The sequence below is a fragment of the Saccostrea cucullata genome, unplaced genomic scaffold, assembly GCF_032062105.1.
Source record: "Saccostrea cucullata isolate Sc308-1 unplaced genomic scaffold, CSIRO_AGI_Scuc_v1 ctg2994, whole genome shotgun sequence".
NCBI classification, from domain to species: Eukaryota; Metazoa; Mollusca; class Bivalvia; order Ostreida; family Ostreidae; genus Saccostrea; species Saccostrea cuccullata.
In genome coordinates, this window is record NW_026934343.1 from 32,114 (window position 1) to 46,399 (window position 14,286).

The following is a 14,286-nucleotide window of genomic DNA, read 5'->3' on the forward strand; positions in this document are numbered from 1 at the left end:
TTTTTTGTGTGACCTAACACAGATCCCCTGTCATGATCCCACCCTACTCCTTGGGGTTATAATTTGAACAATCCTGAATTTACACTACCGGCAGATGCTTCCACATGAGTTTTATCTTTCCTGGCCCCTCGGTTTTTGAGAAGAAGATTTTTGAAAGATGCCATTAAGTTTGGTTGAAATTGGCCCACTGGAGCTTGAGAAAAAGATGAGAATTATTGATTATTTTTCATTAATGTTAAATACAGTATAATATTTATATGGTGATCAAAACTTAATTTTTTTTCACAGTAGTAAACATTTTTATGTATGTTTTGATCATCATTTAATGTTTTCACAGTAGTAAACTTTTTTTACAGCTTCTGTTCAAATAATGTTTTTCAAAGAAAAGTGAATTGGACGTTGATGTCCTTTATTTATTATATATTCTAAAAGTGATAAATAAAAGTTGCTTGCCAGTAGAGAAATAATGTATATAAAGCCTGACCGTACCAATTTAGACAACACCATTGCATCACAAAACGTCATATGACTTAAAGGCAACTATCTGTAATCATTGATCACAAACATATACACTCATAAAAGTTAATGCAACCAACAGAACACAATGCATCTCTCTGTAATGAATTGATCACTAACATGTGCACTCATAAAAATGTTAATGCACCTAAAAAGACACAGCCATATTAATATTCTAAAACTCGTTCAGATTGAAGGATCTCAAGCCACAAACATAAACCGGGTAAAGATAATTTTATTTCTTTGGGTTATGGTTACCATGCTAATATATCCTGTCAAAAAGAACAATAACAAAAGAAAAAAATTAAATAAAGGAAGATTCTTATCGCATACATGTTAAACAATATAATAAAGTTGTACGTAAAGACAAAGTATCAAATTTAGAGATACACTGTATATAACGTAAGTATATACTTTATCAAGCTATAATTGTGTATCTATTTTTTTTTCTTTTTTTGTCCCTTGGGAATTAACGTTTTATGTACAGAAGCGCAACACCTTTTTTCAAAATATAATGAAAGTTTTGCAGGTTTGAAAAAAAACTTTCTAATTGTCACTTGAAAATGAAGTTGACTTTCTCTCCAACAAACACACACGTATTTTACCTGCATCTATTTTGTGTTTGGTATTACCTATAAAATGTTTTGGACAAGTTATTTCATTCAAATTTCCAATTTCTTGTTTAATGTCTGTCCCTTTCAAAAAGAATTCTTCGTCTTCATCTGTAATTTTTATGTCGCTACATGAAAAACCAATATCATAGATAATTTCCTTGTGAAAGGTTTCTGTTATTTCCTTTATAAAGTCTTCCACTGTTTGTCTGATTTTCTTGACGCATTCTTCACCCAGTTTCACGGTTTCATCACGTGTAAAAATTTGCAACTGTATGGATGTTTTGCTGACGGCGATGGCAAAATAATGACCAGCTTCTTCTGCCTTGTAAAGTGCAGCGTTTTTAAAAAAAGAATTTTCATCGCAAACTTTCCATTTCTTTAAACAACTTACCACCAATCGAAAGAAGAAAAAATGGGGCAGATAGGACTTAAAAAAGTACACCATCATAGCTGATTTTTGTTGTCCTTTGATTTCATCTTTACTGTCATCGGAAAGGTCGGTTCGGTTCATGCTCGGAATGTAATACATCTCCTCCTCATTGTTAGCTCCTACATGTCCTTCAATTCTTGTCATCAGGCCAAGTTTGTCCATGTACTGTAGAATTTCATCTTTATGATTTAAGTAAGATTGCCATAAGGAATCAGGATGTTTATCGGTTTTAATAGTAACTTTCTTATCAAAACAATGTACATGATTGTCTACGGTACGTTTCCATATCTCCTCAATGTACTGTCCAGTAATTTTCCCGGTATTGACGAGTGGGTTCTTGTTGTCTATCCTAGCAAAATGCTTTTCGTCAGTTATGATATACTTGAATGCATCAACAAACCACTGAACATCAATGATAATAGTTTCCTTGAGCTTATCCACAGAAATATAAATGATTTTTCCTATTTCGTGTAAAAAATGGAGAACATCATTTAAGTCATTTTCGTCCATAGAAAAAGTTTTTACTGTTTCTTTCAGTTCATTCCTCTTTAAAATTCTATCTCCATTTGATTTCTTCTGATTAAGAATTCTCTCCAATTCAAACCATTTTAAAGGGATCTTTTCTCCCCACTGTGGCAGCTGTTGTACAGTTTCCACAATACATTTCTTAACAAAGTTAATTGAGCTTTGCTGATTACAAGTCAATTCTTTTGGTGGACATTCTACTTCAAAATATCGGAATGGCGATAGGATCCTTTTCAACGCTTGTTCGTTAGATAAACTCGCTTCTAGGTGACTGTAAAATGTATCCGATGTGTGCAAAATTGTGCCCTGTTCAAATAGAAGAAAATTAATCAAGGTATTGCAAATCAAAATTGAAATGTAAAAAAAATGTTTTAAAAATTAAACTAAATAAAGATGCTCATTTACGAGAGGTGGCAATAAATATACTGTTATTATAGAAATAATTAGTAAAAATTTTTGTAGATCCTTTTATCTATAGCCTTCATTTAATCGCTGATGTGTTTTTTTTTTAAATCAAAAGAAAGGTCAACTGAATGATGTATACAAAACTGAAAAATCCACTATCTTTCTGATTCCAAACTACTATTAGTATTGTTTCCCATTAAACACAATGCTTTTCCCAATTTACTTTGGTTCTGTTTTTCTTCTAATTTACAATTTTCAGTCTTTAAATTTGTATTTTACTTATCTTACATTATAAACAAAATTAAGCTATGAATCAAAACGCTATGACTTAATCAAAATTGTTATCAACTGAGCAAATGCATAGATTTGCAATTGTGGTCTCCTATTTTTCTTTTTTTTTTTTGGTTAATAAGGTGCAATTTTGTGGTATTTTGTATCTTTCTCCGGCCAATGTTAAAATATTTGTTAAGTAGGTCAATTGTCAATGTCAAGGTCAGGGTCAGTGTGTAGATGTCACAGTATACTGTAGATTCCCTATTATTCCTGAGTACTTTTTATTGCAAATGAGCTCTTCATCGACAAATCGCGAGAATAATAATTCACGAATGAACGGGTGATCAAAAGATTTTAAATGGATTTCAGCACCATTGCAATAAAAGCGAGTAATTTTATTTCGCCGCGTATTGCATCTCGCAAAAAAAATATAATTTATACCAAGTGCACGTGTATATTTAGGAATCTACAGACCTAAAGACCAATATATATAATCTAAGATAAAGTTTATTTGATATACTGACAGACTGACAAATAAACAAGATTTAATTTACCCAGCTTTTTGCCAATGGAGGGAAAACATTGTATTAAGATAAGCTTTCTTTAATGTATATTCCAGCCCAGTTGTTCCTCTGGAGTTGTGATATATACGTACAAAGAAAGTTAAAGATAAATGTTACATGAGGTTCTGTTCGATTATGGGTTTTCAAGAGGGTGAATCTCTACCTGCAGAACAAGAATGAAATTAGGTAAAACGGGTATTTTTCTGCGGTTCAACTTTATTCGATTTAACCCCTAAAAATAGCATATTAATTTTTGCGTTTTCAATTCTGCGGTTGCACTATACCACAAACAATATATAATACAGGGTAGGATCATCAAAATCTACGATTTATTATAACAATCTATGTTTACTTTTTTCATTCAGAATATGTATCAATGAAATTTACATATGAGAACTGGTATTATGCTATTAAACATAATCAAACTTCTAACTTTTATAGTTCCTCTTTGTAACATAATGTTGAGTCCTAATTGAAACAATTAAGAGGCCCACCTGTCTCATAGGTCACCTGAATATCATATAAAAAGTTCGCAGGGTGATAAAAAAGCATACATAATATTCTACCTTGACTTAATGAGTGAAATATTTTGACGTCGTAGAAAGCTATATGACGTCAATTTTAGAACATGGGTTTTCGTAATATATTGGCATATAATTTAATTTTACCTGTAACGCGCCATTTGATTGGATAAAAAACTTTATCCATTTTGGATAACATAACTTGACTACGTCACAATGAGTTACGTCAAAAAACGTATTACTCCGCTTGACGTTACTTTTAAAATTGAATCATTGTGAAGCCTTATTCCGGGGAGAAAAGTATCTCATTGTCTGCACTGAAAATAAATTATAAGGAATGAAGCTTATTTCAACTTATATTATACGATATAACAAAACTTTGGGCAGTTTACACTTTTTCATAAACCGCTTTGTAAAACGTAAACTGCCCCAATTGCAAGTTATGTTATATCGTATAATATAAGTTGAAATAAGCCTCATTCCATAATTCATGTAATTAGAGATGTAATGTAACTCTAGGAAATTAATAGAAACGTGTAAACATTATCAAAAATAAAATGTTTACATTTTGGTATGCTGTATCTGTCATTTTGATTAAAATCTACCATTGATGACGTCATATGTGTACATCAAGTAACTTAGTAATTGATCATGTCGTGCAAAGAGAATTTGGCTAAAACGGCATGTACAAGGATACGTAACATGGATTTTAAAAGCAGATATCGGTAATATTCATATAGAGTTCAATTAATTAAACAGGTATGCTAATTTATTTTCATCGATGATATTCTCTTTCGAAAACAGTCAGCCATATACGTATCCCAGTCGGCATATCCTCGGTTATTCGTGACAAAAATGATGCCATAGAACAACAATAAGCCGGGATATTTCAAAACATAAGATTTGTAGAGATGGAAAGTTCGTTTTCCAAAATACCTGGAAAGTGCTGCTAGAATCTCGAGTTAAGTATGGTTTTTACATGAAATCTCTAATCTGCTATTAGAGAAACACCGCCATCTTACGAACGAACGTAACTAAAAATGGGGATCAGTCATTGTACTCTATTGTATTCACGGTTGCATTATTGAATTCTTCAATTTTATTGGGATTTCGACAGATAAAATCCCCACAAGATACCTCAAAGCCACGTCTTGTCGTAGTCGCTACCGTGACACTACAATACATTTCAATGGACATTTAAACGAGCAAAGGGGTTCGAGAAGGGAAATGAAAGGAAAATTAAAAAAAAAAATATTCTGTGGCATGAAATAAAAATAAATACTAGTAATACTATGTGCGGATCTAGGGGGGGGGGGGGTGTGCTTAACTATGGGCGGTCGGGACAATAAGGAGTTATGGTCTAAAATTAAATTGCAAAAACTCAAAAACTTAAAAGAAATTCTTGTTCAAAATACTATATGCTGCGAAAAATAAAATTTATTTGGCTTTAATATACAGGTATTAAAGCCATATTATAAATCGAGGGGGATTCCAGTTCGTTATTTGTCGGTTGATTAAGCTTCTTTTTACAAACATATATCTTAAACCTCTTCAAATAATTCTCAACCCCCCCCCCCCCCCTTTAACACCTAAGACCCAAAGCTATTGATTTGATTTCATTTTTGTAAAAGCTCAAAGGCTTCACGAGATATTGCTTGAAACAAAACTGTAACAGATGGACAGAATTATAAGACGAACAGGCAGGCTGAAATAATTTTTTTTTGCAGGGGGGGGGGGGGGGGGGGGGTTGGGGGGTTGGCGCAAAAATAGAAGTTTATTGAATTATGTTTTTGACATAATATAAGATATATGAGAGCATATATCATGCCATCATAGGACCAATGCCCCCTCACCCCCTCCCCCTCCGTCACCCAACCCAATATATATGAATCCGGGTCCAAAGATAACTTTTTGGCTTTCTTCCATTAATAACATTTACAATTTACAACATTCAATATTGATACCTGCAGTTAAAAAAATATAGGTGATTTTATGATACTATACGAGCATGATTTTTAAAATAAAAGGTGAATTCTATGTATCATATGAAATACATTGTAAATTACTAGAGGGATAATCTATGACAGAAGACAAAATATGAATATCTCGGGACCTGGTATGAATATTGGGGGTGGGGAAGTTGTTTGGTCTACAAGCACTTGTGATAAGCATATGTGTGCACATACTTTTGAAGAATGCCATGACAACTAAGTGACAACTACGTTTTCATATTATTCACCCTTTTAAAAGACCGGTATCTTTTTGTCGGTATTCTAGAATCAATTTTTTTTGTTTTTGTTTTACAACAAGATGGTGATATATATTTTTCCTTACAGATGAAGCAAGTTATAATTTCGGTTAAAGTTTTTATATCATGTATATTTAACTTTCGGTGGTCAAAAGTATAAAGTGTATCTTCTGATGTTATATGTTGACGATTAATGCATGGTTAACAAATAATGACAAAGTAGAGCATCAATTTGAGACAAAGAAAAGAACTTTACTAAAAAATGCATATTTTCAGCTTTTTTTATAATCCACGTATATAAACAGATACTAGTATACATGTACATAGGAACGGGGTTGTTGGGTTGGGGATGACCCCCCCCCCCCTAATGATAGCGATAAATAAACAATGCAATATTATTAAAAAAAACTTATCTACTGTATACTTGTGCCCCCTCAATAAAAAAATCTTTCATGGCTTCCCAAGGAATTGTTTGGTAGTGACTCTAAACTTAAAATGTTTGGTTGTGCCCCCCCCCCCCTCCCCCGAACTGAAATTGCTTCCTTCAGGCCTGTTACAAATATTTAAGATAAAAGCAGCCCAAGATAATTTAGTTAAGATCGCCATTTAATACATCATCTAAGAAGATACTGTCTACCATGAATGTTCGTTTATTTCTTTGAAGTGATATTTTGATAAATTTAAAAAAGAATCTCTCTCTCTCTCTCTCTCTCTCTCTCTCTCTCTCTCTCTCTCTCAATACAAGACACTATAAAGCGCACTATACCTATTTACTTGATTGCACGGATTTATTATTTTTTTCAAGCTAGCTGTAAAAAGTAACCTTTTCCCATAGGCGGCCACTACAAGTAGTTGGTATATACGTTTAATCACTGACGCATGACAAACGTGTTTCCAAATCCGTCTAAAGTATTACGGTGTATTTTCTTCTATTTGTTCGTTTTTTAAAAACATTGTAAGTGATTACAAAAATGTTGACATGAATAATTCTCAAATACTCAAATACAAGTGGTTAAAACACTATCCGTTCTATTTTACACATATACTTATAATTTCCGATTTTAAACTTTATTTGGGTACAATTGCTGGTCCCGAGAAAACTATAGAGATACGGGAAGTTAGGGAGAGTTACGTTCGTTCGTAAGATGTCGGTGTTTCTCTAATAAGCTGATTACAGTCTTGCAAACAGTTTGACGTCTTGATGTCCAGGAGTAAAGTAAAAGATTTTTAAAGGTTGCATTATTTTAGTAGCTTTTGCCCAACCCCTCAGCGACCCAGGGCGTCAGGGACCATGAAATTCACATTTTTTAGTTTTTCGTCAACCATAGATGTTTTATGCCAAATTTGATTGCAATTGGTTGTCAATGAGTGGTTGCAGAGAGTAAGCTGAAAATGTTCAAATGTCAATTCATGAAGACGGACAAAAAATGTTTCAATGTTATTGCACAACACAAGACGAAGAACAAAAAACGAACAGCAATAGATCACCTAAGTTTACTTAGTTGACCTGAAAAATTCTAGTAGTAACAGTACAAGTAAACTCAAACAACAATTAAAATTTTTATTCTAAAATATTTTATTGTACATTATTTTATTCTTAATTTTATTTAACAAGAAAATCTAACAAAGAGATAGTAATTATAACTACATTCAAGTCATAATATAAAATAAACATAATTATTCACCATGAAAATTATTCCTGTGGTATTTTTCAAAGCTTAAACAAACAGTTGCATAATCAACCACTCCAAGTTGATCGTATAAAATCACATGCGGCATGGCATGTGCATTAACGCGTAACTAATCCGATTTGAATGATATCTTCATACTAATTGTTAATCATTTATTTATCATGTACATTAATTGATGACGGGTTTTCCCGTTATTTCACGATCATGACAAGAAGCACACGGCGAATGTGACCAGTCGACAGGGTATGCTTACTCTTCCATGGCACCTGATCCCACCTTTGATGTTTAGAAGGTCCGATTTTGCTCTGCTAGAGTGTTTGTAATGTTTTATGGACTTTAATCTTGAATACTGTTCGTTATCTCCATATATTTCATTCACGGGAAATTCAAGCTATATCGTGTAAAACGAGCAGTTATGCATGTATTTATTATAAAACATTCAAAATATTCAAAAGACAGAGGAAAAGACAAATCCTGCAATATTTTGCAGTTGTATATTATGAAGTTGTAGGGGTTTGATGTCATCCATATTTTCTTGCTATCTAAGACATATCCATCAATACGTTTGCAGACGCATCATTTTTAAGGACATTGAATTCCAAGTATTACAGCTGCAGAACTCTAACTCTCCTAGAAAAAAAATATTGACAGACCGGAGAAATACAGTGCCACCCATTAAAATAGTAAATTTGTTGCGTACAAAAATGTTCCCAAGGTTCTGAATTAATTCTTCCAAATTGATACCCCAATTGCAAAAAATCTAGATTTCAAAAAAAAAATCCTTACTCCCCTTACTGTCGTAGTTTGCATCTGTACAGGGCGGTTTGGATCGAATTATCTTGAAAATCAAAATAGCAGTATCAATATGCGAACTTTTCGATGTTCCAGGGCAGAAGAGCGATTAACAACAGTAATCATAATAATGAAAGCTTTATTTTGGAAAGAGTGCAAGAATATGTTGATCACACGGTTAGAAATAATTTTAGATAATCTTTAAAAAACATTGAGAAATAAATCGTGGAAACAGCGCACTTGTTTGTTCGCAATCAATATACAGGTTTTTTTTTATTTGAGGACACTGTAGGAGTGCTACAATTCTGCACTTACAAGAAATATGAATGGGTCCATGCTCTAATAATAATATCAATTCGTCAAACATAGGCACCACTTGTAATACATGTTAAAAATACTTGAAGGCATATTTGAAATATTTTACGATTGTATTTTGGGGAAATGTCCCATCCCCAAATTTCCTAAAAAATTGTGAAAATCACAGAAAATATACGTTATATGGTATGATTATTTCAATTTTTCTATGTAAAGAATATAATTTTATTCAGATGTAAATTAAATATACATGTAGGTTGATAATTGAGTGTAAACAGCTCTTACCAGCTTGTCTTTATGGGTGGCAACAAGAATTACCGGTTGAAAATTGACATTCGCTCTGGAGTCTTTGATTACTGTTGTGTGATTCGGATCCTTTTGTGTTATTCCATCATTGCAATAAGTGTTTATAGTTTGCAGCCAAAAGTGAAAGTAGTCTTCAAATAAACGGAAAATAATATATAAATTATAAGTTTCAATGATTTTTAAAAATATATTTTTAAATAAAAGAAAATCATTGTTGCATTAATTCATAAAGTGTTTCTTCGCACTATGACTTGAGATAATACTGCTTTTACAAATTCACATAATATCTGATTTGAACATAATATTTTCCTCTAATGAGTTCTTGTAACATATAGGAAAGAATGTGAACTTCTGAAGTCGTCACAAATAATATAGTTTAAGATGATTCTTCATGATGTAATAGTAGTCTCCGGAAAAAAAATAGCAAGTTGGAGGTAATACCGGTGTCCATGCTTAGATATTATGACATTTCATGAGGTTTTAATTTCGTGGTTAAGGAATCATTCGGTAGTGTTATATAAGAAAAATTGCATTCCGTGGTGATTTTTGATTTCATGTTTATGTTTAGTTCACATTATTGTTCGATTGAGTATGACTCTTCATGGCTTACCTACCCAAATGTTTATGCATACAAAATTTAAGGGGGTGTCTAGGGTTTTATCATCCGAAAACCACAATTACGATACTCTTCATTTTTATACCATACATAACTTACATTAACTTTAGTCTACAATCAAAATTTGGGGGATATCTACTGTCCAGGTATTTTTGAGGGACTGTCTCAAAATACAGGTACATTTACTATAGTATTATATAGGAAAATGCCAATTTTAGCACTTTAAAGCAGATTATACAAAAACCAAAATAGACTTCTTGTTCAAACTAAGATATTTGATGAGTTATGCTGAAATGTTCATGAAATGTAAGAAAAACAAAATTCTACCGTCTTGTTACCGGAGGAAGGGGGCAAAATGCCAAAAATTAACGGATTTTCCTGTTTTATAGAGTACTACAAAATATGACAAACACAAAGGATTAGTATGAAAAACAAAATAGAAAAAATGAATAAATTATATTTTTTATAATTTCAAGACAGTATGTTTACATTGCATTACTTTTTATTTAATATCATTTTTATTACCCCTTTCTTTAAGATCGTTTATCATAACTTCAATAACACATTGTAACGGCCTTGACCTATACTGATCAGTGACAAAATTAGTTTATAATATTGTAATTACATTTTTTTAACCTGTAATACGAGGGTTGATCAAAAAGTAACGTCACAACTTCGATAAAATTGCCACTAGTCGACGTAAATTAACGAAATTAAAAATGATCATGGCTATATATATTACAAATCAGCCCTGAAAATTTCAAATTAAAATGATGTATACTTTTCAAAATATCGAATCATATACAAAATGCAATTATGGAATTGCGGCACCTAAATAACGTCGTCATACCCTTAAACGCTTCCCCTTCGTTTCATTAAATTTATTTTAGATTCGCGAACACATAAACATATATTTCTCTTTTAAAAAGAATTAATGGCACCCATTGTAAAGTCGGTCTATACATAATTTAGGTATCTTTCAAAATTCTTTGAACAGTACCATAATACAAGCTTTAAGTTTCTCATATCGCTCTATTCCTCTAATCGTCTTTTTTTTGGACAAGGTCAGACACCATTTCAAGAACGTTTCCTTCCTACCTCCCTTTTTCGGTCCTTCTGTCCTCTGCTGATCATTCAGTGACACTTGACCTCTAAAAATCGCTGAAACCATCTATAAACAAGTCTCTTATTTACCTTCTATCCTCTGTGTGTCTGTTTATCATCGTAACTAATTCTACGGGCGATTTCCCCATTTTGAAGCAAAAACACATTACAGATCGTTTCAGCGGTTTTTCTCCATTTCGACATTTCTTTTGTTCAATCCAGCTGATGAAAACAACAATGTTTATGATCAAAAAGCAATGTCGTCATTTTATTTTCAACTTAAAATTAGAAAATGTAAAACTTTCTCTTATAAAATATTGGGCGATTAGATGTTTTTCTTAAGATGCTTTTTAAAGTTTTTGTCAATTTCAGTATAACAATTTACAATTTAAAACGTGACGCTTAGTTGTGAAGCGGCGACCCCCCATATGTTTAATATTTTAAACGTCTATAAAATTAATTCAAGTATACATTATCAAATGAAATTTTCAATTTTAATTAGATTTATCTTTATGCATCTTTTGGTATATTATATTTGATAATATGACGCCAAATATTAAAGATATTGACACAGTGATATTTCTGTTGGATCAACCCTCGTATCTTGATTTTGTTTAATCTTAATAATTAAGCAAAGAAAGTTTTACTATGATGCAAGAAATATTGTGCAAAGGAAACCACAGTCGCCCCTTTAAATTAAAGAACAAATAAGAATAGATAATTGTTTTTTCCATAAAGTTTTATGACCACAGTATGTTGCCTTTGAAACAAAAAAGACAAAATATTTTATCACTGCAAAATGTAATTTTGTCATTTGTTAAAATGTGATAGGAGACAAGTCATCAAAATGGGCTAAACCTTTGCAAATAACTTATTTCATGAAACCCAAAATATCGGATCAAAACACAAAATAGGAAGTGCACAATGGTATCATAATATAAAGATTCTCTGAAAGTCTCCATCAAATTTCATTCAGTTGGTTAAGATAGATTGATTGATTGTACATTGTTTAACGTCCCTCTAGAGAATTTTTCACTTATATGGAGACGCAAGTAATGGGTATTCCAAAGCTTAACAGACGGACGGACGTACGGACAGACGGACGGACATACCGATTACTATCTACATGTACCCTCTCGCTTTCAAGAGAAATGTGTAATGACATAATTTGCTGAATGAATGTTTCCCACTTAACTGAGCCATTTGCAAAATCTATAATTAGTGACTATACCGTATGATTTCATTCTGTGCTATGACAAAGTGATGAGTATTATATAAGAACCATTTTGTATCAACCTAACCGTAAAATAGAAAAAGAGACATTGTAAATCAAAAAAGAAAATCGGTGAAATTTTCATTTTATTTTCTTAAAAATAATGATCTGTTGAAAATCCACAATGTTATAAAAAGAATAGGATGTATGTGCATCATGCTTCTTATTTCAATTTTAATCTTTTCATTGTTTTCATACACACCAATGAATTAAGGGAAGTGTTCTTCCGAATAAAATTCTTAAACATGCAAGAAAAAAATGTTCGTTTATTAGCTGTCTGAATAAATTTAATTTCAACATATTTACACGCAATGACATTTTATTTTATTTTTTTCAACATGAGCACACTCGTTACCGCAAGATATTTTCATTGTAAATTTTTCTCGGACAGTTATAATTATTTTTCTGTTTCAACACTTTGCGGTAACGACTGTGTTCTATGTGAAAACCAGGATTAATTGTGTTAATTTTGAGCATTTTTTCAGAAACCTCAATCATGCTGCTATTTAGAAATTACTTCGATATCATAATACACCATTTAGACGAAATTGTTGAACATGTGAAATGTGTCAATGTTCTAGATTGGAGTTAACCCAAAACATATTTTCTAATGCCCTTTTCAAAATTTACATATTTGCTAGATCAAATAAGACATTTTGTGGGTCGAATTTACTTTTAAGGCTAAATAATTGCATATAAGTTAAATTATACTATACACGTTTGTAATGAAGGATGTAGTATGGACATGTTAATATGCCTGACTTGGTTACATGTATGACAATGATAGTTACCTCCATAAGTCCATGAGTGAAATAAAGATCCTGTTGGATAATGGCGATCTGTGTCGTACATTCGACTTTCTTCATCAAGCTTCTTAGACATGTCGACAACCACGATATAAAATGCTCTTCTTGAGAGGTAAACCTGGTGACATGCGTAGTACGCCACTTGTCCTGCGAAGTCTGTCATGCTTATTACGTTGTTGTCAAGATATGGATTTCTACTGTTGTCAACATTCGCAAAATCTGTTCAAGTACGAAAATAAGCATATTAATATAAAACTAAAAGAGAATTCCTGACAAAATTATTTCCTAAACATTTCATAAAACTAAACATTAATATATATTAACATTTCAATAACTTGATGACTTAGATGGTGGTGAAATGTAATTCATTTGCTAATCATTTGGTAGTCATCTCTTTATTGTGTTTACATTAATTCTAAGCATGCTAAACTATTTCCTAAAGAACTTCAACGCACCTTTCCTGATATTGGACCTTTTTTTCCACAAATGAGAACCATATGCGGTATTATTCGAAAGGATTAGAAATGGAACTTTAGTTTGCTCTAATAAGCATTATTATTCGCTTAAAACATAGCATATATTACACTGTTTGAAAAAAAAGAAAATATCACCTGTTAACTTGTTTTCCTTAATAATAAATAAATCTTCATGGACCTCAAGGCCGATAGTTGTCTCAGTGGGTTCATCTTCATCTGTTATACCTCCTCCATGAAGCTTTCTAAGAAGAGTTGTTTTTCCTGCACCTGCACATCCAACTATCATGCCTCTGGCGCGAAACATTTTTACATTTTCTTCCTTGAAGTTTTTCAAAAACCTTTCTCTAGCATCGATATCCCTTCTTAATATTTCTTCAGGTATATTCACTAAATGATGCAAATAAATGTCACAATTAATTTTCTTCTGAATGACAACAAACAGTTTACCCTTATTAAGCAAATATGAAATACTTTTTCTTTAGAGTTCAAAATATTCAACTTTAATTGATAACGTTTCAAAATTTTGGAATATTAAATATTTGTGCATTAGATATTGTCTACATTATTTTTCATGTTATCGTATTTGAATACTAAAATCTAACAGTTTGAGAGGTTGACATTATTATAAATGTGTATTTCGAAGCCATAAAAGAAAATTTGTCATAAACATGCCACAATGTCTGTTTAGCTGACAGGTTGACAAACGGACAGGTTGACCTCAATATTACTGTGATGTCATTAAAAGTACATTTGTTGATAATCGTGCTTTTATATATGGCTGACAGGTCAACACGTTGACATCATTACTATTG

General features: G+C 31.9%; 1 protein-coding gene across 1 annotated transcript; it reads right to left on the reverse strand.

Annotated features, from left to right (window-relative positions):
* Positions 1-457: 457 nt before the first annotated feature.
* Positions 458-13,855, reverse strand: LOC134240563 (probable serine/threonine-protein kinase pats1). Its single transcript, XM_062722652.1, has 4 exons — positions 13,610-13,855; positions 12,984-13,217; positions 9,179-9,330; positions 458-2,391 (listed from the first exon to the last, which is right to left on the reverse strand). The coding sequence occupies exons 1-4, from the start codon at positions 13,776-13,778 to the stop codon at positions 1,063-1,065; spliced, it is 1,884 nt and encodes a 627-aa protein (XP_062578636.1). The 5' UTR covers positions 13,779-13,855; the 3' UTR covers positions 458-1,062.
* Between the last annotated feature and the right edge of the window lie 431 nt (positions 13,856-14,286).

Excerpts from the sequence above, each read along its gene's own strand:
- LOC134240563 (XM_062722652.1), bottom strand. The coding sequence starts at position 13,778 with ATGTTTCGCGCCAGAGGCATGATAGTTGGATGTGCAGGTGCAGGAAAA. Across the intron at positions 13,218-13,609 it reads TAAGGAAAACAAGTTAACAG|ATTTTGCGAATGTTGACAAC; the intron begins GTGATATTTTCT and ends GTACTTGAACAG. Across the intron at positions 2,392-9,178 it reads CCACCCATAAAGACAAGCTG|GGCACAATTTTGCACACATC; the intron begins GTAAGAGCTGTT and ends CTATTTGAACAG.